The sequence below is a fragment of the Chelonia mydas genome, chromosome 1, assembly GCF_015237465.2.
Source record: "Chelonia mydas isolate rCheMyd1 chromosome 1, rCheMyd1.pri.v2, whole genome shotgun sequence".
Lineage (NCBI taxonomy): Eukaryota > Metazoa > Chordata > Testudines > Cheloniidae > Chelonia > Chelonia mydas.
The window spans coordinates 204,251,300-204,277,216 of NC_057849.1; the positions used below are offsets into that span (position 1 = coordinate 204,251,300).

The following is a 25,917-nucleotide window of genomic DNA, read 5'->3' on the forward strand; positions in this document are numbered from 1 at the left end:
TGAGAGGGTTTTGAGGGACAGCATGCATGATCCACATTTTTGTTAGATTTTTAGAGATTTTTTTAAATTGTAAAATAAAGTTCTTGTCCATTCAAATATGCCCTGAAAACACAAATAGAATAATACATAAGACACAGACAAGATCAAGTGGGTGAACATATGACACCTCTAAATGACAGGCCTTTTTTTTGGTAACTTTTTTTTAAATCAGTCAGATCCTCAGCTGGTATAAATCACACTTGGCATAAATATAAATGCTATCCTACTATGTCTCTCTTTATTCTTATGACCGTTGTAAGACAGATTGGGTTTTGTCATCATTACCTTTGGATATATATACATTCTGTGTGCTTATTAATAATAATTAATTGGGCTATTATCTTTCAGAGCTCTTTAGAATCCCCATCTCTCTATCTCTCTCTTTTTCTCTCATTTCCAGCCATTCTTGTAAAGTATTTTGCACGTCTGAATATAATTGAAGCCAATACAGCATGCTGTCGTGTTGAATGAAAAATCTTTTTTCTTCTCTCACAACAAAGAGCTTGCCTCTATCATTTGTTTACACCTGATGCTGCACTTTATTAATGATATTTTATTAATAAAAATGATGTTATTCCTAACTGTCCCTGGCCTAGGTGCCTGCGGTAATGCAGAAAACAAACCCAAAGTATACAGGAAATAAGTCTTCATATGTAGCTGCTATTCCAATTACCATTCACTGTTAAAATGTTTACTCAATTTCCTTTTTCATGCTGCCACATTGTGTTGCTCTTTATTATTTGATTTTGTTTTTATATGAATTATTTCATGATATTTTAATTGGGTGTTTTATACATCTTGGCTATGAGTATTCCCAACAATTCAGTGGGTGGCCACTTTATAAATAACAATATTGGCATTACTGTAGTTATGAAATGACCAGATATTTATTGCTGTTAGTAATTTTAGTACAGAAAGGCCCATATCTTAAGAGTCCTAGTCCTGCAAACTTACTTCGTTTGGATACTCATTGTAGCAAGTGCTACACCTGGTAGTGCTTGCAGGGCTGGACCAATCATTTTTCTGTGTCCTCATTCCTTGATATGACGCTAAAGAAATCTGGAAGCACTTTAAAGAGTGTAGCTGTTGATCCTCTAGCTCCTGCTACTTTAATGCTTACTAACAAGTAGCCCCTCTGGCACCACTTATGTGAGTAAGGATTTTTTGGATCCGGCCCATAGATTTCGGGAGGTAGAGCAGTAAAGCCCAGAACCTTGGCATGCACCCGAAACTCCAGAGGCAGTTACACAAAATAGAGAGGAGTTTCCTGTACTGGGCAGCAAGGCTGCAGTTAGCGATGGTTTGTATAAAGTCTATTTGATCTCAGACCACCCCCACTATAGCAGCACAAAACTTACCGCATTTTCTGATGAAAGTTGGTGAACGTGCCATTGATTTCATTGTTGTAAGTAGAGCAACAGAGAGGGGGAAAGAATTTTAGCTGGCACCAGCCGCTCTTTGACTCACTGTAACCAACCCCCAAAAGCAAAAGCTCCAAATTATTAGGAGATTTTTCCTTTTACTGGACAGACAATGGTCCCATCCTGCAAACACTTAAACTGTAGTGCTTAAAATTGTGACCAGACCCACATGACTAAACACGAACACTCACAGCAGTGAAAGCTACCCTCAGCACTATGGATTTGAAGCCACGTCCAAAGTCACCTTCAGTCTTGTACTTTTAGCCTTTTTATTAATTGGTTTTTACTGTGTTTAAATCAATTCCCCACATCCACGTAGCCTAGGTAGATAGAGCTACATGTAATTTTAGAAGCCTTTATTTTCTTTCTGTTTGCAAAGGTACCTCTTCCTGTAGTACAGAAAATATTGGGGCGGGGTGGGGGGGGGGAATTCAGAGCATAAACTGATGATTTTTCAAAAATCTCATCAAATACTCCAAAAAAACCACAACCCAGCTGAAAATGTGTGGAAAATATCATTGCTTCCCTATAGAATCTTAGAATATCAGGATTGGAAGAGACCTCAGGAGCTCATCTAGTCCAATCCCCTGCTCAAAGCAGGACCAACCCCAACTATCTAGGCATTTACGCTGCATTAATCACCTCAGTCTCATTGTCACGTCAGCATCATGCTGGCTCTGAAGATGTATTAATAAAATGCACTAAAATGCGCCAGGAGCCAGTGCTGGTGGATGCAATCATATGAATTCATCACACCACAGATGTGTTGAGACACTATACAGTACAAAGACCCAATCCTGCTTCCATCAATGGGCCATTGCTTACAGTGAGAGCAGGACTGGGCTCAAAGTCAGCACAACTGTATGAGTAATAAGTTGCTAAAAACTAATATTATTCATTGTTTTGGTTCCATTTACATTTTAATTCATCTCATGTATATGTCTTCGTTTTTGTTCTCTTGTATTTATTTCTATTATTCCATGGGCTTTGCAAGAGAGAGAATGGGAGAAAGTGAATACACATTTTGTCTATTAATACACAAACTAGAGCCAGATCCTGCATTCTTTGTACCCCCAAGACTCCCAGGGCATGCAGGGAACGCAGGGTCAGGCCTATACATATTACCCCATGCTTCTTTGTCCACTGTGTGGTGGTGGTGGTGCTGTTATTTTAATGGCACATCTTTGCTTCTGCTGTTATTTTAGCATCAGATTTTATTACTTCCAGTGACGTAGGTACAAGCCCCAAAGCTGGGTCAGGGACACAGAGGTGGTAGGCATATGGTGAGCCGAAGGAGCTTGGGCAATGCTGGGAGCCTGAAGTAGCTATCTGTACTCTGGATAAAATTCATACCTGAAGCTCCACACAAGGGACCAAACTGAACCCTTCGTACAGGATGTAAATTGGTCTTATATGGTAAGCAGGATTTTATGTAAGGCCTTCACACCAGGGAGGATTTCACCTGGAGGCTGTAGCTATTTGCATCAAGCCAGTGGAAAGTTTTACAAAAAGCTAATTCTGTATTAATTTTATAAGAAAACTATTAACATGTGCCACACAAGCAGAGACCTTTCCTACAGTGTTACAAGAGGTTAGAAAATACCCAGGGTGGGAAAGCATGGTACTCAGCGCTCTAAAAATCTTCAGTGAAGAGAAGATATTGTTACAGTTGAATATCTCACTTACATGTACAATGAGGTATATCTCATTCAAAATAATCATAGTGAAATAAATAAAAGCACACATATTTTAACACTATTTTAATGGATTTTTTAATCTTAAAATATTTTTACTTTTAAAAACTATGAATAATAATATTACTTTGTATTTATATAGTGCCTTTTATTTGAGGATCTCAAAACATTTTCTACAGGAGGGTGAATTTTGTATTATCTCCCATTTTACAGGTGGGAAAACTGAGGCACAAAGAACTTTCTGTAAAGTTTGGGCACCCAAACACTGAGTCAAACAAAACTAGTAAACCCTTGAAAAGCTGGGGCTAAGTGACTTGCTTAATGTCACACAGCAAGTAAGTAGCAAAACCTGGAACAGAACTCAGGTCTCCTGAATCTAAGTCCCCTGTTCTAACCATTAGGAAGTGCTGTATCACTTAAAATAATGTTTCCCGAAGTGTACAACATAAATTCCTGGATTGGAATTACAAAGGGCTAGCTAGGAAGCACAGATACGCTTCTCAATTGTTCTTCAACATCTCACTTCTCATTTAAAGAAAAAGTCAATCGCTAGCAGTTACGGTTGCAAAGAGAACCTTCAAAGTCTGACACAAGGGTAACCAAGGCAGAGACATCTGCCTGAGTTTGTAGAGAGGCTCAAAGAGTAGCTCTGAGTTGTGAATGGCACTGATCATTTCGGTGGGTGCTAACTCAGATGCTGATGATGATATTTTATATGTCCACATTAACTATTTCGCCGCTCATCGCATATTGTAAGAAAGGAGAGGAAGTGTGATATTATAAAGATCTACACCAGTGTTCCCTAAGATATGGAGGGCATCCTCCTGGGGGGAGGAGGGAGAGGAAGGACTAGCTGGGAGTGAGAGGGCACAGAAGGTATATAAATTAGCATGAGTAAGCCTTTAACAACACATTCCAGGGCGGCAGGGGTATGTACAATTGGATTCATTTTCCTGGATTGGGGCTCAGCTTCCAAAAGTTTGGGAAATACTGCCTTAAATTCTGAAGCAAATTATATGAAATTCAAAAGCCGTGTTAAAATAACCTTCACTAAAATGGAGCAGAAACTTCCCCAAGGCACGGTAGTGAGCTCGTACTGAACCTCTATCATAAAAAAGGGTTGAGGCCCCTTTGAAAACTTGGGTGTAAAACTAGGGGAGTTCACCTCTCGGCGCCACAATTTCTCCAATTACCAAAGTCCGTCAGAGTCCGAGGAGTGGCAGGAATGCAACATGGAGACCTCAGAGTGTAAAATGTTGCTACAACCTTCCAAATGCACTACTCTCGAGTTGTTTTCCCCACATGTGTTAAAGATCAAACTGCTGACATCTCCCCCTGTGCTGTGCAAATGGCGCGCAGAATAAAAGAGCAGCCCGATTGTGCGGGAAACAAGGGCTGGGAGCTGGAAGCAATAATTGCTTGTCTCCGTTGCACATTCTCTGCAATCAAAATCCAAAAAGCAGGAGGACAGCAGACCCCTTCTCTTCCTTTTAGCCTGTATCTCAGATAGATACTTGGAGAGGAAACAAACTTTTCACCAAATCCTTTTCAATCCCAAAATTATTCTGACTTCATTATTTTGGGCCTGATCATGTTAACTTCACTTTCCTTGTCAATAGGATTTAAGATCTGATGTCAGGGCCGGGGCTCCCTAAGCTTTAACTCAACCAGTTTAGCACGTGCCAAAAGCAATATGCCTTAGCTAGACTGGACTTTTAAAACATGTTAGTTAGCACACACCAACATAACCCTTTAAAGCTTGGCCTAGGCAGCGGATCAAATATTCAAAAACAGCTAAGTGACTTAGAAACCAAAGTCCCGTTTTCAAAAGTGACATAGGCACTTAGGAGAGTAAGTCTCTACTTATATAAATTTTAGCCAAGCCATTACCCAGTGACATTAGTGGGACTAGTCATATGAATAAGAACTCAGAGGACTTGTGGCTTGATTTTATTTTCTATTGTGGCATCTGGTGTCACCATAATGGGAGCGCACTAACAACATCAATACCTCTGAATGAAACCGTCCCAAGCTCCGGAATCAGAAATGCTAAACGTACCAAGAGACATCGTAAGGCAGGTGAAATAAAACCAAGGCTTCTTCCTCACTAGATTCCAATGAAGAGCAACCAAACAGATCAACAGTTTTATATTAAAAAGAAAAGATTTTTTTTTAAAGAATCAGATTTTGTCCCCCGCCCACTCAGTTCTAATACGAATCAAGCCAATTATCCCTTAATTACAATGAGCAGTTCTATTTAAAAGGACATACTTGACGTGAAAAATCATATGCCTCTCTGAAATTTGGGTATCTGCTGGAGTTACTAATAATATCCAAGATTCCTGTGATGGGGGAATGGGAGGACAATATTTTGCTCTGTGTTCTCCATGTGTTTAATTTGTGCCACTGGCAGCACTTTGTGCATGGGCAGTTTCAATTTCCCCTGTACAGCTGGCCCTGATCCTGCAACCGTTCTGAGTACGGTTACCTTTACTACCACGAATGATTTCAGTGGGACTGCCCAGGGTTGCAAAGTTAAGCACAAGCATGAGGCCTTAGCTGTCAAAATGGGGGAACTGACTAACTGAAATGACCTTGATAAGTATGAACAGAGAAGCAGAAAAGCTCTAATCAAAAATGTTTAAGGTATTTTTTTAAAAAATCAGCCCATAATATAAGAAACTGGGTGATTTTGAAAATAGGCAGTATCAAAAAATTCATGTTGACAGCGTCCCTTTTGGACTGATGGCAGGATACAACCCCAGATTGCTTTGTTTGGCTTTTACTAGACTATTATTGTCTTTTGCTAAAAGCACCAGCAGTTCAAAGTCCAGTTTTCTTCTCCTTATGTCTGTTTTGCAGTTGCTCCTGAGTTATTCAACATTAAAACTTCTTTCTATTCTGCTTGGCCCACGCCTTGCTCACTAGATGTAAATGCTTCAGGAATTTCTCCAGCTCTGCTTCAGTTTAGCAGAGTGACAATCTTAGGCAAATGTTTTCAATGTGTCTTTCAATGTGTTGTTGGTTTTGGGGGTGGGGGGTTCTTGTTTTTTTAAAACCTTCTGTTTAACACTGGGGAGTTTTAGAATTACCCTTTTTGAGAGAAAATTTCACCCCGACGCTTGTCTTCTGGGAAGCCCTGGCTGTCACAGAAACAAATCTATAGTATAAATGGGAGAGGTGAAGATGCAAAGTGGCTCTGATTAAAGACAGGGGGAAATTTTCTTCTGTTTCAAGATTTCTAAATAGCATCTTTTTTAAAAAGTTGTGAACTTCAAAGGACTAGTGAAGATTTAATCAGATAGATAGATAGATAGATTAGTTAGATAGACAGTACCAAAAAGACTATAAAAAATCATTAAGATAGACACACACAATTAAAACACACACTGACCAAAACTGCAGTTATCACTGCTGAAATAACAAGAACAATGGGAGTTGCTTGTAGTCAAAAATCCCCACTTATTAAAGGAGTGAGAAATCTAAAAAATACAGAAAAATAAATTATATGCATTAGAAACAGGTGATGCAAGTGGCTCACTCCTGCAAGTTGCTGAGCTCTCTGACCTGATCCAGCAATGTTCTTAGTATGTGCTTAATTTTAGGTATGTGAGTACTCCCACTGAAGTTAATGGGACTATTCACATACTTAAAGTTAAGCATGTGCTTAAGTACTAATGAGTATCTAACCAAGTATGCAAAGGAAGCCATCATTATAAATGTTTTTCCAAGTTTCTTGCTTCTTTCTAATTAGTACGTTTTTCTTTTCTCTGCCACTACAACTTGGCATTTAATTGGAGGGAAAAAATAAGCTGTTATTGCTCCGATCTTTGTAAATTCCTCCCTTAAAAAACTAAACTCTGTCTTCTCTCTTCTACATCTTCCTTACTAAGATATTTGGATCTGATGATTCTGAAAGGTGACTCTTTGCTGTGTTTTAATCTGATTTAAAACTTTATCCTGATCATTGCAAAGTGGGCCGGAAACAGAAAGGTTTGACATGTCTCTGTTAACCAAGTCTTCTTACCTCAGCAGCACTTGGCATGCAGAAAGACAAAAAGCCCTTTCTTTCGATCATTTTAATATGGGGAAAACTTTATTTTTAAAATTTCCTCTAGTATGCTAGGTAGGATAAGCAGAACTATTATGTCAGGAATCTTTTCTTTTTCATAAACTAATTTCACTATAAAATCTATGATGGTTTAATCTGTGATGAATCCTGAACTGAAACAATGTGGGACTTGCATTCTATTTCACTGCAACTATGATTTCCACTCTTTCCCCTTCCTCTCTAAGCAGGTTCCACTGTATTAAGGTGTTTGGGTCCCTGTGTTTTCTATTAGATCAATATCTACAACAATCCTCTATTACTGATCATGAAATGATGCCACTCCAAGACCCCACTCACACACACTTAACAACTTTCTGCTTTAAGGCCCTGTTCTCCTGCTCACAGCAAATGCCAAAGAAGGGGTAACAATTCTAAGATTGTCCAGCTGAAAAAACTGTGAAAATGTTATTAATAGAAGGTCACGATTTAATATGCCTTTAAAAACATCTGTTTCAACCCACCAATATGTAAATGGATGATGGGCTATGCAAAATACTTTTTGGAAGGCATCTGATCAACTCCACCTTCATATTATTATTTCTTATTGTATTACCGTAGCTTCTGGGAACCCTTACCATGAGCTAAGACCCCATTGTGCTGGGAATTGTACAAACAGAACAAAAAGACAGATGCTGCCTTGAAGAGCTTACAGTCTAAGTCACGGGTGGGCAAACTACTGCCCACAGGCCGGATCCAGCCTGTCAGGGCTTTGGATCGGGCCAGCGGGATTGCCACCCCTGTGGTGCCGCAGGCCCTGCGCCACTCCCGGAAACGGCCAGCACCATGTCCCTGCGGCCCCTGGGGGAGCAGGGGCAGAGGGCTCTGTGCGCTGCCCTCGCCTGCGGGTACCGCCCCCGAAGCTCCCATTGGCTGCGGTTCCCTGTTCCCGGCCAATGGGAGTTGTGGGGGGCGGTGCCTACAGGTGACGGCAGCACACGGAGCCCTCTGTCCCTGCTCCCCCAGGGGCCACAGGGACATGGTGCTGGCCGCTTCCGGGAGTGGTGCGGGGCCAGGGCAAGCAGTCAGGGAGCCTGCCCTAGCCCCAGTGCGCACCGCTGCCATCCCGGCGCCACTCCAGGTAAGCAGCACCAGGCCAGAGCCCGCACCCTGAACCTCTCCTGCACCCCGCACCCCAACCCCTGCCCTGAGCCCCTGCCGCACCCCACACCCCTCCTGCACCCCAACCCCCTGCCCTGAGCCCCCTGCCGCACCCCACACCCCTACTGCATCCCAAACCCCTGCTCTGAGCTCCCTCCCACACTCCTCCCTGCACCCCTGACCTGAGCCCCCTCCCACACTCTGCACCCCCTCCCGTACCCCAACCTCCTTCCCTGAGCCCCCTCGTACACTCCACACCCCTCCTGCACCCCAACCCCCTGCCCTGAGCCCCCTGCCGCACCCCACACCCCTACTGCACCCCAAACCCCTGCTCTGAGCTCCCTCCCACACTCCTCCCTGCACCCCTGACCTGAGCCCCCTCCCACACTCTGCACCCCCTCCCGTACCCCAACCTCCTTCCCTGAGCCCCCTCGTACACTCCACACCCCTCCTCTGCCCCAACCCCTTGCCCTGAGCCCCTTCCTGCACACCGCACCCCGTCCTACACCCTGCACTCCCTCCCACACCCCAACCCTACATTCATGGCCCTGCATGCAATTTCCCCACCCAGATGTGGCCCTCCGGCCAAAAAGTTTGCCCGGCCCTGCTTTAGCGCATAATGAATATGGAATAATTCCCTTTCCAGGACAATTTTGGGCTGTGTAATCACTCATGCTACAACTAGTGACAATTTGGGAATTCACAAACATTTTCAGGAATACCCAGCATTTGTCCAAATACTCATAAATAACCAATAAAAAGGCCCCATCTGGGTGAATTCATGAACCAGGTTTTTCCACTATCCCGTGGTGGTCTGTGACAGTGTGATAAGGAAGCAGCCTTGTTCATAATATTTCAGATGAATCTAATTGGCCCTAGCCAGCATTCTTAGTCGATACTTTACCCATCTGTCTTGTACAATATATTGAACTGATTTCCAGTACCTGCATAAATGACATTGGACTGTAGTTAATAGGTTCTGTCTATTCCCTTCAAGAGCCAGGCTTGTCCCTATGTGCAAAAACCCACCAAGGGGAGGAAAAAACATCAAATTCCCCTTCATGCATCACACAGTCTGGGGATGTGGTGTGCTCAGGCCCCTAACTCTCCCCTTTTCTTTCTTTCTCTCTGTAGTCCCTCTTCTCTCCCTCATCCATCAATCCCCCCATCTCTGTCTTGTTTCTTACTTTTGTGCTCCTATTAACTCCTCTGTTCCTGATTGCCCCATCACTCCACCCGGGTCATGATTTTATAGATCTATATAATCAAAACAAAAATTTAAAAATATACGTGATCGTTGATCACTTTACTTGTATGTTGCACCCTTTGCCTTCCCCCTTTGTCTATCATGCCTATCTCGATCGCAACCTCTTTAGAGCAGAAACTGTACCCCCAGGAAGCTTGACCCTAACTGAGGCTGTTAGGCACTACAGCAACAACAACAACAATAATAATGGATCATTCCTGTGGCTCTCAGGGTTCTCTTTGATCTATTTCCCCAGCGCAGCTTCTCAGCCTGGAGTAGCTCAGCTCCTACAGGAGCCCAATGGACCCCCTGTCCAGCTGCTATCTCCAAACGCCTCTTCAAGGGACGGGTTGATATGGTGGAAGGGGACCATTAGTGCCCAAAGCCTTCTTTTCGGTAGATTTGATTTGCTAAAGGTTATGATTGTACTGGATCATTTGCTATTGTGTCCTGTATAAATCTGACTGATCCTGTCTTCATTTTTATAAAAAAGTGACAATTCCCCAAATTTTCCTGGAAAACCACATCCCCTCTCCCCCCCCCCCCCCCCCCCGCCCCAGCTTCTTACCGCTGATCAAACAACAAATCTGGACCCCCTCAGATGAGCCAGCACTTCAGCACACATTCCTTAATAAAGGAAATAGGTAAAGCCCTATCGTGTAAGTATAGCCTCACAAAGTCTATTCACCAACACCATTTTCTGCAATATCGAAACAAATCACTACAAATCTCCACACCAATCCCAGCTCTTTGTGAGGGTTTTCTTGACTCCAGGAGCAAACAGAGCTACTGTTTCAGGGCTAACCTGAGCAGTCGCTAAGAGGGCAACACAACCTTTCTGCCACCCAGCCAGAAAGTTACAAGATTTGCACAGCAGACCTGCCATGCTACAGTCTTGCATGGGTATCACTAGCATTAAAGCTGATAATATGCCTGCAGTGCTGGGGAACAGACAGAGCCTTTACCTGAGTTGTTTGATGGACGCTTTTTTATTTGCTCCAAGCAGCCTGGACAGGAAACCCCAAAATCCTAGAACAATAAATCTTTTGTTTATTTTTTAAATTTGAGAGTGAAATAAAAACGTTTAGGCAGCCAGGACTATGCGCTGTACTATATGTTTCCAAGCCTTCCCACACACCTTAAGCATACTGCTTTGAAGGGTAGATCCAACTTCTTACGTTAAAAGCACAGTCTCCGAGTGGTCTTGCGTTACGGGCTGTGAAGAAGTTACACAATAAAGAGGTCACATGCTAGAATGCCACAATGATGAGCACGTTATAAAAAACCTAAACTGACAACCAGATAGAAAGCATGAGGAGCATTACCGCCTGGTAACTTTACACTGGAGGTGGACTTGATTCCTTCCATTTGCAAAAAGCAGTCAGCCGGACCTAGAGCCACAAAGAGACATAAGCATTGCAACACCTAATTTTGGGCACCCTGCCACCCAGTGGAATCCTCAGCCTAGAATTCCTAGGCACCCCAAATAAAATGCATAAGGAGAGTTAGGTGCTTTAGAAAGGGATCCTCAGAAGACTGCAGACTGAGCAAGAAGCTGTCTAAGCTAACCAGTCGGAAATGACAAGGAGAGGGGTGGGGCCAAAGCCTCATTCATCAAAGGGAGTTAGGCACCAAACTCTGGGCTGGAGGGCCTTGAACTGGGATTTCTTATATCCCAGCAGAGGTACCTGACTACCAGGCTATTGGGAGTTCTTAGCAGGAGGAAGGCTTTCTTTATGGCCTCTCTCAAGCACTCATTGAAGCTGTTCCACTGTGTAGAAATAATTTTTTGTGCAGGGTCTTGAACCCAGCTCTTCCACATCCAAGGGGAGTGCCCTAGCTCTGGCCTATTGGGTATTCTGTGGATATGTATGCATACATACATGCACAAGCCCCCAAAATTCCCCAGCTAATCACCCCTCACCATCTTTTGTGGGGGTTAGGCACTCTTTGAACACACCTGCCAGGTTGGGCCATGCAGGTGAGGGAATACCTAGTTTGAAAATCCCACCAGGGCTTAGGTGTGAGCTAGGGTGCCAAGCAACTCAGCAGCATCAGGACTCAAGTCAGCTGTGCACATGACCACCGGATGGCAACTTCTTTCGGCGATGTGTAGAATATGTACTTGGACAGCCCCCCCAGCACAGGTTTAAGTAGCAGTGTAGACGGTGAGGTGAGTAGGGCTGTGGGTATGAACCCGAGTACATTCCTAACATGGCTCTCTACTAGCCCAAGCCAGGCTTTCCCATCTACACTGCTATTTTTAGTACATGTTTTAATACAATTTTTAATATTTTTAGAGGCTATCCTGCTGCTTCCCTGCTGCTAGAGCCTTTCCCCACTGCAGGGAAAGAGTCGGGCACCAGGGAAAGGCTCTGGCAGTGGGGATACAGTGGGGAAAACCTCCCTCCTGTCCTGCCAGAACTTTTCACTGACACGTGTAGCTACACACAGCAGTGGGGACACGGTGTGTTTTTCAGTATGGCGTGTAACTACGCAGCCCCTCCGTGCCACATAAAGTGGTGTGTAGTGTCGAGGTAGCCTTAGGCACCATCGGAATTTAGAGGCCTACAGCATTAGGCAGTGGCTGAGAGGGGGCTTTGAGGATCTGAGGGGCATAAAGTGCATCTCAGCTGCATTAAGTGGCAGTGAGGCACCTAAGTCCCTTTGTGGATCTAACTCTCTAGCTTTCTCTATGATTGATCCAGCATCTCAGCACATCAGAGAGAGATGCCAGGATAAAAATCAGGAACACCTGGTGACTCCACAGATGGGGTGGATGGAGGGCAGTGGCTGGCGGTGAATGCCTGACTGGAGTAGCTGAGACCCCGGGTAACTGCCCAAGGAAGAGGTCATGATGATTTCAGTGGGAGTTTTGGATGATCAGCACCTCTGAAAATTAGGCCACAAAGGTTCAGACCTAAAAGGTCAGCACCATAAAGCCACTGTGCATGGTGGGTGCTCAGCACTTTACAGGATCTGTCCCTAATACAGTAGCTAGCAGGTAAACAAGACTTCAGCATAACTTTAGGTTTATCATCTTCCACAACATGATAAAGAATAGGCACTTTGTTACTTCATTTCGTTTTTAAATGTTGTATGTCATAGTCAGAGTTTAAGGCCAAAAGGGACCACCAGACCATCCAGCCTGACCACCGGTATATCACAGGTCACCAGCATCACTAAGCCACCCACACAGTAAACCCAACAGTCAGAATTAGACCAAAGTATCACAGCCTTGTGTGTGTCTGGTAAATACATAAAAAGAGCAATTTCAGAAGCAATTGCTACATTTGCAAGAGGAAATGTTGCCTAAAGATTTATGATCACCCATCTCAATTATCTCACGGAGGTTTATTTAAGCTTAGGCAGCATTTAGTATAATGTATGGGCTAGACCTTGCTCCCACAGAAACCAGTGGGAGTGTTGCTGTTAGCTACTGTGAGAACATGAGCAGATCCTATTCATTTTATTTCCTGTACTTTTCTCACCCAGATGCACAGGAGAGCTAATGGCAGAATAAAACCAGGCGAAATGTAATGCACATCCAAATGATTTCAGACGCACAGACTAAGATGTAGGGATAGCCGGACAGCACTGGGAAGATCTGGGAGCCAAGTTACACAAAATGTGATTTGTAAAGGTCATAAACAAGCCAAAACAGCTGGATATTTAAACTAATAACATCTTCGATCTTATAAAAGGATTTCTGAATGGGATTGAGGCTCATCAAAGCGCCAAGCTGGTTCCTAGTAACTGTGAGAAAATCACCTTCAATCTAATTTTCCTGAAAGAAGCAAATGGGATGAGGGAATGTACAGAACTTTCCTTCCTGAGCCCCACACTGGACATCGCTATCTAGATCCCAGGAGAGTTGCACAAGGTAAATACACTTCGCAATGTGAAGTCCTCAGGAATTGCTGGTGCTGTGAAACTGATCGAAGAAACCAGAGCCACTCTGACATCTCCCGATCGTGAGCTTTGGGTTGGTGTGTGGCAGTCCAGATCAGTTCAATAGACAGTCTGATAATACTGATTATAAAGATTATTAATTATGGGGCTTGTGAGACCACAAAGAGGTTTATAAAATGTAACCCTGAGTTTGGAACTGTGATTCTTCCCTGCCGATGGAACTTGTGCCGCTGCACTTGTGAGATAATTATCCAGCCACTCTCTAATACTAGTTTTATTTTCTTAAAATAATGTATTGATTAACTGAAAATCATAACAGTGCTAGGTTCTAACAATATAGCCTTGAGGCAATATAGTGTATGCAATTTGCTATGCAAACTTCCACAAATAGCTCTGCTGAAGCACCCTCAGTCCTGATCTGCATCCCTATTTCAATCCTGGGACATCTTCAGCAGCTCAGCTGTATAAATTATGTGGAGGTTTTGCAATGTGTGCAGATGTTTATTAGAGTTTTTGATGAGAGACCACCAAATTTATGTTCCCTTGTGACCTGGTCTAGAGTTGAATGCAGCTCTCCAAAGGTAAGGTGAGGTGCTGGTGCACTAATTCACTGAGCACCAAGGCCTCAATATTGGGATCACATCCACAGAAATGTGCTGATTATTAATATAACTTGTATCAGTTACTAACCAGTTTGTAAGCTACTCTTCAGAAACTGTAAATCCGTTATTTTAAGGCTGGTTGGCAGTAACTTCTTTCCAAGCTATGCCCACCAGCTTCCTGCCTGCTGTGGATGTCACTGGTGATGTACATTTGACAACGCTCTAGGTGTTTCCTATGTGCCCATCATGGAAGGCAGAGCCCTTGTCTGTGTGGTGGGGAAACAGAGACAGATTAGATGTGAACATGGAAGTAAATCTTAGGAAGACAAAGTGTTAGTGGCTGGGCTGAAGTATTTGCTGGCCTCACTCTGGCCTACATTACAGTCATAATTTACATTTACCAATATAGATTTTAACATTTTAACAAACATTTTATATCTTACATTGTCTCTGGAGCAATCTTTGGACAACTATTTTGCATCTGTCACTGGATCTTCTTCACACCATCTTCACAATATTGTCAGATCAATAGGGCTACTTAGAAAATGGCTCGTGGAGATATTCATTTATCTAATCCTTTTGTCACTTCTCTGAATGATTTTGTAACTCATCATTTTCTGGTCTGCCAGTCTACTCAGTTAAAATATTGGTTTTGGTATGAATGCTGCTGATAGAGCTTTAACTGGACCTAGGTTTTCTGATTATGTTACAGTTGTAAAATGTCTTTACTGGCTTCCAGTAACATTTCAGTTTAATTTTACAATAATAACACTTTGCATTTTTCTAGCCACTGTCACTGTTGGGCCTTACAAATATTACCAGAAGAAGAAGAAGTATTTTCTACCCAAGGATCTCAAAGTGCTTTACCAATCAGTTAGGTTAATATTATTATCTGTATTTTACAGAGGGTGACACTGAGGCTCAAAGGCCTTGTCTAGACTGACATTTTTTTCTGAAAAATATCCCAGTGTTGCTAACAACGTGCAGTGCATCACTATTAGTGATACCAGTTGAGGAAGCTCTCGTGTAGATATGGTACTGGAGAATGCCAATATTTTTAACATTGTGTTGTGTAGACCAGCTCTAAGGAGGGTTAGATGACAAGGCGCTTTAAAAGACAAGGGCTACCTGGAGTCCTGTTTATACTATGCTTCCCATTGTTGCTGCGGCCAGCGGAGATGTACCATTTTTAGCAAAGATGGAAGTGTTTTTTCGTTCATTTGTTCATTTAAAAGGCTACTGTGGTTCAACCTAAAAGATTAAATGAAAGCTGGGAACACCATGCACCCTGACTAGCAAATTCTCATCATTTCACCTCTGCTTCTACTATTTAATATTAAATGCTTCCCTCTCCCCTGCTGCAAACCATACAATATCATTAAAAGTGTTTGCACAAGATGTTTGAGCACTAATATTTGGTCACAAACTAATAAAATTCCATCGCTAGGTACTGAGAAACCCAGGCCTTCTGGGAAACTATGATAATGTCAGAAACCTTTTATATAGTATACTAATACTTAAAGGAAGTATTTTTTCACACAATGCAGTCAACCTGTGGAACTCCTTGCCGGAGGATGTTGTGAAGGCCAAGACTATAACAGGGTTCAAGAAAGAACTACATAAGTTCATGGAGGACAGGTCCAGCAATGGCTATTAGCCAGGATGGGCAGGGATGGTGTCCCGAGTCTCTGTTTGCCAGAAGCTGGGAATGAGCGACAGGGGATGGATCACTTGATGATTACCTGGTCTGTTCATTCCCTCTGGGGCACCTGGCATTGGCCACTGTCGGAAGGCAGGATGCTGGGCTAGATGGACCTTTGGTCTGACCCAGTATGGCCATTCTTATGTTCTTATAGTAGAAAATTCCCACCAATGTAACTAAAATATTGATTTAGTTACACCAGCATAAACCCCTGCTATAGATGCACTTAAACTGGTTTACATTGCACTTAAACTGATTTAGCTTAAAGCATAAATTGGTTGAAGTGCTTTTTGAACGAGTTTCAGTAAATGTACATTAGGGGTTTGCCCCTGTGTAATTGCATTGATTTTAATGGGTATTGTTACACCAGCACATTTTATAATATAGCCCAGGGCTCAGAGAGAGACAGAGAGATTTTAAAACCATGTTGGTCCTTGAGGGCCCAAGACTGCAAACCTTGTTTCATGCAAGAAATCCATTGACTTCAATAGGAATACTTGACTTGTGTGAGTAATTCTTACTCATGTGAAGAGGGGTTTGCAGGATCAGGCCCTACAGCAATAGAAACGTTCTTCTCTGGAGGTACCAGACTTACAATTGTAGAATAATAGAAATGTAGGGCTCGAAGGAACCTCAAGAGATCATCTAATCCATCCCCTGCATTGAGCCAGGGTCTCACGATCTCGCTCTTGCTTTTCCATCTGAAAAAGGCATCAGTTTTCTGTAAAGACAGATATAGATAGACCAGGACACCTCTGCCTGAGGGAGACTAGCTAAGCTGATATTTGATATAAAAGCTCAGCCTGAAGTGGGAGGAAAGAGACGTGATGGATGGTTAGTAGGAAGTTACTTGACTTGTGCCTGTAACTGAAGCTCTTTGGATTTTCCCTGAGATCTCGTCACACACAAGAATGTCCTTTGAATTCCTGCCTTTTCCCACTTCCTGCAGATGGAATAATTTTGGACAGTTTTGGATATTCAAAATAAGTAACAAAGAAAGCAAAACATTGTTTGATATGTTGTCTCCTTTCTAAGACTCTGCTGTCTTGGAAACAATTCCTGGATTTTTTCATATTATTCCATTACCTGCAGTCTTAGTTCAGTGTGAGTAATTCACTTCCCTGCAGGAAGAGTTTAACAGGCATGACAGCGAAGCCCACCAATTCAATAAGATATAGATTACTATAGAGATAAACCCTTCTCATTCACTCGCTCTTTCCTCAAGAATGAAAGGTCAAGGTTGGATGAACTTGAGCAACACAAACCTCGCCTGCGCTCCCACACTGTACTCCTGGTTCCCATCTAGACAGCTGCATCTCCTTTTCTCTACCTTCTGACAGCAAGAGCATCCACTCTATGGGCAAAGCGCAGGGGGAGCATACATGTCCTGGAGGTTACATTTTTATTATTTCCTCAAATTATCAAATACAGCACAGACTATCACAGTCTCAGCCACTTCTGCTCAAATACACATTTAGAGCTTTCTAGCTAACACTTAATTCTAATACAGCATTTGGGATCTGCAGATCACAAAGGGGGAGTAGTTTTCATACACCCCATTTTACAGATGGGCAAGCTGAAGCACAGAACGGTGACTTAACCTGTATAAGGTTCCACACCAAGTGAGTGGCAGAATTAAGAATGGAACTGAAGTTTCTCAACTCCTCTTCCTCTGCCCTGGTTGCCTCACCACACTCTATCAGATAGGTCTTAACCAAAACTCAACTCTAAACAACCAAAGCTTGAACCATATTTTGCAGCTTAGGCCCATGGGGGATATGTCCATCAATGGCTATTAGCCAAGATGGTCAGGGATGCAACCCCGTGCTTTGAGTGTCCCTAAGCATCTGACTGCCGGATGGTGGGACTGGACGACAAAGGATGGATCACTTGATAATTGCCCAGGTTTGTTCATTCCCTCCGATGTATCTGGCATTGGCCACTGTAGGAAGACAAGATACTGGGCTAGATGGACCATTGGTCTGACCCAGTATGGCTGTTCTTATGTTCTTATTTCTAAACTATATATAAACATACATGTCTTGTGTATATTACATTATACATAGATTCACATACCTGAACAGGAACGTATGTAATAATGTATATACATTAAAATAACAAATAAAGTGGTGATTATATCTCTAGGATCAATTGTGAAAGCACGTGGTAAACTGTATTTATTGTTGCAGGAATTACCAGCCCTTTGACTCTCTTACCTGCTTTCTGCCCACTAATCCCTCTTGGCCAGGATTACTTCCCAGTTCTAAACCTCTGAGCAGATTTAGACAGCCGCTGTTTGTTGTAGTTATTTTAGACATCCTTGCTTTCTCCTTTCCTCAAAGTCTGGAATTTCTCCCACAAAATTACATGATGCTAAAGTGCAAGATGGTCAGTATTCAGGCCAGGGGCAGGTTTAAGATGAATAGCTCATGAACACTTAGGTCTAGGCATAAGAGCTTTCTACCAATGGAAAGGCCCTGGGAATTCCCCCCTTGCCAAGGGTGTAACGCTTTTGTCTCTAATCTTAGTAGGACACAAGTCATCACACCATAAAATTAGGACAGTGTGGTGGAGCTTTTTTAGATCTTTCTAAAATGTATTATTTTCTCTCCCTCTAAAGCCCCACAGTAACTAGGCTGTATGCCCTGACAGGAAGAAGGATGTGAAATGCTGATCGAATTTGACAAAATGTAAAACTCTCAAACATTTTCGTCTTTAAAATATGTGGCATAAACAATATCCTGGAGGACTGTGTAGCATCAAGGTATTACAGGCATCTGTTTAGGGAAATGTGCATATTTCACTGGTGGCTTCTCTGCTTGTAGTGTGGCTATCTTAAACTCAAAGAATAAAAACGCTTACCACACCACTGTGATCCCGCTCCCCCGCTCGCTCTCTAATACAGATAATGGGCCTGCCTATCTCTCTAACGTCGGCAACTGAGAGAAGAACTGTGCTTCAAAGGAGAATCCAGATTTCAGAGGTTATCAGTCACCATGAGAAACTTCACCCACAAATTTCTGATGAGCAGATGAGCTCACTAAACTCTCCCCCCAGCCTGCTAATTTCACTCCGTCACTGATGAAAGATACAGCTGTAAATGATGATGAATAAATTATACATATAGGACTGAAAGATACAGTGATTAGGACACTGCGGACTTTAGCGCTGATCATACCTGGAAAATACCTGGAAACCCAGAGACACCAGGGATATGTGTTAATTGATTGACGGTCCAAAACCGTTACGGGGCTGGGCATTTCAGTGTCTGATTTAACCCACCAGCTAGTCTTCCCCATCTCTGAACTGCGGATAATATTCACCCACTTCCCAGAGGCATGGGACGCTCCGACTCATTCGTGTTTGCAGCGCGCGTTGAGATCCGCAGGTGACAGGCAGCAGCGCGGAGCCGAGCGTCATTACTGCTCGGGCGATAAGCCCCTGGGATGGGAGTAGCCTAGGCGAGGCCGTTCCGGGCAGGTCAAAGCCAGGCCCCTGCAGCAGTTAATCTGCAGCACTAGGGACCAGAGTCATTGCTCCCCTCGGCCGCGAGCTCAGCTCCGGAGCCACTGCAAACCCTCGGCTAGGGAGGTCCGGCTGCCGGGGGCCGCAGCGGGAGCAAGAGAGGAGGTGGCTCGCAGGGGGTGGGAGGCTCGCGGATCCGGGTGCTGAGCTTCCCTCTGGCCGCCTGCAGCTGCTCGGCTCCCGGCAGGGTCTCACTCAGCGCCTGGCACCCACGTGTCAACCTGGCCGGCCCCCGCTCCGCCGCCCCCCGAGGGAAGCCCCCCGCCGGAGCCGTGCGGCGGCGCAGACAGAGGGGCCCTTTCACCCCAGGCGGTGCATGTGCCGCAGCCCTGGTCAAAGGAGATTTCAGCGCCTGCCTCCTGCCAGGCGTGGGCAGGCTGCGTCCTCCATTAGCTCCCAGCCCCGCGGCAGCTCCCCGTGCCACTCCCCTGCGCTCCACGCTGGCCCAGGGCTGCCGCGGGCTTTCCTTCATATTCGCCCCTCATCCTTGCCCAGCCGCACGCAGCGGGCCCTGCACACGCCCCAGCAGGGCCAGCCCAGCCCCGGCGGTATTCATAGAATCTCAGGGTTGGAAGGGACCTCAGGAGGTCATCTAGTCCAACCCCCTGCTCAAAGCAGGACCAAGCCCCCATTTTTGCCCCAGATCCCAAATGGCCCCCTCAAGGATTGAACTCACAACCCTGGGTTTAGCAGGCCAATGCTCAAACCACTGAGCTATCCCTCCCCCAAAAAAGAAACCCGTAATCAGCAGGATTCAAACCTGTGCGAGGAGACCACAATGGATTTCTAGTCCATCGCCTGAACCACTAGCCCAGGACTACACTGCTGCCCTGGGACCCAGCCTGCTTCCTGCCCTGCACCCCTGGCGCTGCGGCCCCGTGGCAAGGCCAGTTCTGAGACCCAGCGAGCGTCCTGCTGCGCCGGGCTCCCCCCAGCCGGCCTGCTCGGCCCAGCCACCCAGCGGAGCGGCGGGGATCTGGCCTTGCCAGGCGGCCGCAGCGCCAGGGGTGCGGGCGCAGGAAGCAGGCTGGGTCCGGGGCCGCAGTGTCACTGCCTGGAGCAAGGGCGCATTTTTAAGGCTGTAGTGACACTTGTGGGGCGTTTTTCCTTTCTAGGACTCTGCGCTGATCGCCTCATTACAGAATAAGCCAGCCCCGGGCGCCTCAGCCCGTGCGCACCATTCGTGTAGGGCTCCGGCCCCGGCTCCTCAGGCCGGGAAAACCGGCACCGGCCGCCGGGTCGCTCTGCGCGTCCCACACGCGCTTAGAAAGTCTCCAAAGAGCCCGGCCACGCCGTGCGCACATTGCCCAAGACCCCCGCTCACCCGCGAGGGGGGCGTCACCCCGAGTGCCTTTCCCCTGACGCTGTGATTCAAATCCAGCTTCAGCCCTGCCTCAACCGAGCCTCCTAAACCGGCCCGGTCACTCTGCCGGCGGGAGTCACGGCTCAGGCATTAGCGACGCGCATCTGCCGGAGAGAGCTCTGTAAACCCCGAAGCTTTCTCCGAGTCACAGAGCACGTCCGGCCAGCGGGCAGTGCCCTTCACTTCGGGAGAAGCGCGGGCTCTGTCCGCCTTAGGCGCTCAGGTCTCGTCACTGTTGAATACACCCTCACGCAAGGCCTTGGGCATGGCCGGCAAGTCCCAATACTCGGCGGTTTGTTTAACCGAAAGGGAGACGTGTGGACGTGCCGAGGTTTGCCCCCCCCCCTCCCCAGGTGCACGCGGTTTTGTGCGGAATGGCTCTGGCCCGATGCAGCGGGAGAGTCGCAAAAAGGGCGCTGCCAGACAAGACTGAAAAGGAGACGCAGCGTCCGGCAGCAACACCGGCATTAGCTTCGTCTCCTTAGGGAAGGGAGCAGGGGTCCCAGAACACGCAATTCACCCCCAATTCCGACAGCATCCAGTCGTCCCGCTCGCTCGGGCAGGTCCCCGGGGAGAGGCGTTAACACCTCAGCTACCCCCTACTAAACCCAAACCCCAGTCGCCTTGATAACAAAGAGAAAACTATGGAATTGAAGTAGCAAACGAGTCCCAGCTACGCCCGGCTTCCATTACATAGTAGTCTATACAGACAGACGTCGCAATATAGTAGCATGAATTACTATTAATGATTGGTTTTTAAGTATTGGTTACTTATTATGCATTGTTATTATTTAGAATATTTTATGCTCGGCCTAATTGTCATGATTCTAAAACCTCTCGGTATCCAATTTTGTTTCTTTAATTTCAATTTAATAAAATTAAAATTAAACCCTGGTAGGTAACGGAAAACTTTTAACAAAAGTTGGCTGGCTTGAAAATATGGAATTGATGGGAAGTAATAAGAATAAATCCATTGTCGACGTACAACATTGTTGATTATTTGCTGTAATATTTGGTGCAAACACTTTGAATTTGGGCTATTATCTTTTTTATTTATCTTCTAATGCACCTTTTGAGATTTATTAAGTTTAAATACTTTAGCTTCAAAGTTTGCATTTAATTGGTAATTTTGTTATTGTAAATAAGCATGGTATATGGTCTACATGTATATATATATATATATGTTTGTATCTATAACAGCTAATCTGTTTTCACCCAGTAGCAAAGGAAAACTACAGTAGATTTGGACTGAATTGATTTAATGAAGTGATTGTGCAAATTGCACTCGCAGATTTTTTTTATATTTATACTAGCACCCTAAAAATGATTTTAAAATCTGGTCTTGATTTGCTGTGCTTTATGAAAACACTTTGCTTTCCAGTATTTCAGACGTTAGCAGCCGTGTTTACCCGCTTTCCAAGTCTGGCGCTTTGGGGTGTCTCTCTTTATTCCAGATTCATGCAGAAATGGACAAGTTAAACAGTCTTATGTTTTGTGTGTAACCTCCAATAAAGGTATTAATTGGAAATTAAAATAACAAAAAACGGGATAACACGCAGATCTGCCAGATTACTGAAGAAGGGATTTTATTGGTTGAATGATTGATTTTCTTGAGGAATAATTAGTAAACTAGATTTACTTCTCTCTCTTTCTTTTTATTCTTGTCTCCACTCTTTCTCATTGCTAGGGAGCATTTTCTTCACAGGGAATTCCCTAACCATAAAATTTTAGGCAGGTCTCTTTGGGTTACATAGGGAGAAGAAACTGAAGTTGTTGCAATTCAGATAACTATTATTAATCATAAAATTCCTTGAGAGCTGGAGGGAGGGGGAAAGGGTCTCGAGAATTTTCAATATTTTCCCACCTTCCTTTTTTTAAAATCCTTTTTTACAATTGTAAACTTTTGACCGGTACCTTTCTGTCCGATTTTTATGCTGGATTTGAGAAAAGCGATCTTTATTTAGTCATTTAAAATTGTACAAAAAATTACGTATTTGCGTCCCAAAGTATCGTGGGTTCAAGTGAGTACAGGAGAAATTGATTTTTTCAGCGAGGAACCGAAAACTCTTCTTTCCCCAGACACAAAAAGTGATTTGGACATTATTTAGAATTACCTTTCGCCACTAATCATAATAATAATGGTAATAATAATTGCTGTAATCGCATTTTAAGATATTGTGTAGCCGCGACGAGCCGAAGGCAACTAGCCTAGCAAGACGGTTGTTCATCGGGTGAAAAGGAATAGTTTTCATCCAGTGTCTGTTTTCTTTCCCCCGGTAGCTCTAGCCGTGGCATTGATCAGTACTTCTGTACTCCCTGAGAACATTTACAGACAGGGACTTCTGTGGAATACATTTGCTTTTTAAAATGGAAATTAGGCATGAGTAAAATCACCAAGGGACAATAGTTGAATTTTTCACTCAGGCAAATCTCTTAATTAAGTCAATATTTTAATTCTTTTTTAAAACAAGTAAAAACTGAGTGAGAGAATCCAGCCTGTTCTCCCAGACAATCCTCAGCAGGAATCCGAGCTGCGGCCAACCGGCCTGTCTTTTACCTTTTGTGTTGTTACCCCCGGGGGTTGTTTTCCACATATTACCCAGTATCTGTCATTGAATGCACGTAGGCGGTATTGAACCTAGGACTGTAATTCAGCCGTCTTTTAATGCGTTTCATTTCGTTCCCTTTCCCTTTCTACCGGAAAGGCTGGAATCGAGGAGGGCCAGGCCCAGGGCGCAAGCGGGGAGATCATACAGTTACCAGGGGCCGCCTGGCCGGGAGCAGAGCTCCCCACCGAACCTAAGGGCGAGCCCGGCCCAAAGCGGGACAGGCCCGTATGGCCCGGGGCTGTCGGCCTGAGCCGTTGGCGGCTGCTGCGGGCCTGTCACTGCGGCGCTGGGACCTCTCTCCCCAGCACAGAGCGCTAGGTCGGCACGAGCGCCAGCTCCCTCCGGGGCCCGATCCTGCCGCCTCCACCCTCAATGGCACTTTGCCCGTCGGCCTCCCCGGGGTCAGGATCAGGCCCCAGCCCCCTGGGGCCGCTCAGGGCGGGCTTCGCTGCACAGGGCATTTTACCCACGCCCGCTGCTCCCTGCGTTTCTGTGCTGCTTTCACTGGCCAGCCCCAGCACGGGCGTTTCTCGCAGTCGCCGCTCCGTCAGGCCGGCTGGAGCTTTCGCCTCCTGCCAACAGCTGTTCGCCCCGGACTGGGCGCTTTTGTTTTCATGGGAGCCAAGAGTCTGCAAAAGCCGGGCGAGGCAGCTCACAGAGCGTGCTTGGGAGTCCGGAACCGGGGGAACCACCTCGCCCCGCAGTATTGACCCCCCCCCCCCCGCACACACGCACACACACACTCTCCAGTGCACTAGTGCTCAGAAATGGCACTAGCTGCTCGGCGCCCTGCAAAGCGGCGGCGCAAGGAAAGGCGGGTGTCCGAAGCCAGCCGGCAGCTAGCAATGCCCAGCGCGCTGGAGAGAGCGGGGGGGAAGCAGCGGCGCCGTGCCCCGCCTGGGGGCTGTCAGAGCCAGAGAAAGGGAGTCTGGCCGGGCGGGAGACAGTCCCCTCTCCGCCAGGCAGGAGAGCGGGGGCTGGGCAAGGCCCGCCAAGGGGCCCGCGGCTGCTCCGGGCCGCGCACGGGCGGCTGCGAGGGGCTCTTTGGGGAGCGCGGTGGGGATAGAAAAGGCGGGTCACTAACCGGGGTTGAGGTCCAGGCACTGGGTCGGGTCTTCGTTCTCCCCTAGCTGGCCATTGGGGCTGAGGCTCTCCATGGACAAATCCAACCCCTTGTCCTCCCAGTCTCGCAGTTTCCGCTTTTTATTTGTCCCAATCAAGGCTTCTACCGAGAAAGCGTGAGCCCGGGAGCTGAGGGCTACTGCAGATCTTCTCCGCTCACTCATCTTAGCCCCCAGCCCGGAGCCGCGCCAGAGGAGCAACCGGGGGCTCGGACGGCAGAGCTTGGGGAGCAGAGGCAAAGCCCGTCGCCTCTCTCCCCACCAGCCCCTCCCCAGCTGCGCCTCCAGAAGAGCCCTGAGTCCTCTGTCGGCTCTACATGAGGCAGGGCCGGGCGAGAGTGGGCAGCCCAGGTCCTCAGCACTTGCTCAGAGGGGTTGCAGGCTGGATTGCATCTTTTTTCCCCCCTCTCTCTCTCCTTCCCCTTCTGCCTCCCTCTGATTGATACAAACTTCTGGGAATTTTTTTCCCAAAGAGTTAGGCAGGCTGCTTGCGCCTGTCAAAAAAAAAAAAAAAAAAAAAGTCCCTGGCCAATAGGAGGAAGGGAAGGAGAGAAACCCAAAAGCTGAAACCCAATGAGGAGGGGAGGGAGACTCAGGCTTGAGGGCTAAGAATTTGGCCTGGTGGGTCCTGGAACCCTGGAGGAGAATTAACCCTTTGATGAATGGAGACGGGCAGGGGGGAAAAGCTCGCTATAAATGCAGCGCGGTGACAACGCCAACGCTTATCTAATCCCCTCCGCACCCAGAGTTTTTAGCGACTTCTGGCCACTAAAGCACCAGAGTATTTGGAAGGGCCTTAAAACGTGGGACTGTTTGCAGGACGCCCTCAAACGCCGCGCTGTTGTCTTTGTTGCTGCTGCTGCTGCTGGTGGTGGTTTCCCTTTCAAAAATAAGGGCTTTGTGTATGAGACCCGTCTTCCCTCAGAACCATGTCAGTTTTTTAAGTGATTTTGATAACCATCGGGCTGTGAAATCGGCGTTAAACTGACTGCGCCATTTTGCCCTAAGTTTTAAATATTTGCTGCCATTGGGACTACCTTGTATTTTGGCATTTGGATTTTTTCCATGTTCTTTTGCTAGTGTATAATTTTATCCCGCCAGAGAAAATCCGGTCAAGTCCAACTCTGGCACAGGCAGTTGTCTGGATATTTATTCAAAACCTTAATTATGGATTTTTCATACAGCGCTGTTTGAGATGTATATACACATAAATAAATAATAGTATATATCTGTATAACCACCTGGGTAGTGAGTTGGTAGTAAACAGAAAAATAGCTCTATTTACCAAGAAAAAAACCTCACGATATGTTTCCGCTCATATTTTTCTTTCAGCAAGAAACATATTTTGAATGATTAGCTAGAAAGATAAACACAGCGCTGAGCATTTAATGAAGTAAATAATAAATGAAACATGGAAAATATATCAACAAAATAGAAATTAGAAAAATAGAAGGCCGACCCACATAATAATTGG

General features: G+C 45.5%; 1 protein-coding gene across 1 annotated transcript in view; it reads right to left on the reverse strand.

The window, feature by feature from the left end:
• TBX15 (T-box transcription factor 15) overlaps positions 1-25,351 on the reverse strand; it is a 134,089-nt gene extending 108,738 nt beyond the window's left edge. Inside the window, exon 1 of the mRNA XM_007067870.4 lies at positions 24,407-25,351. Coding sequence (XP_007067932.3) covers positions 24,407-24,608 — 202 coding nt within the window. The 5' untranslated portion in view covers positions 24,609-25,351. The remainder of the gene's footprint in view (positions 1-24,406) is intronic.
• Between the last annotated feature and the right edge of the window lie 566 nt (positions 25,352-25,917).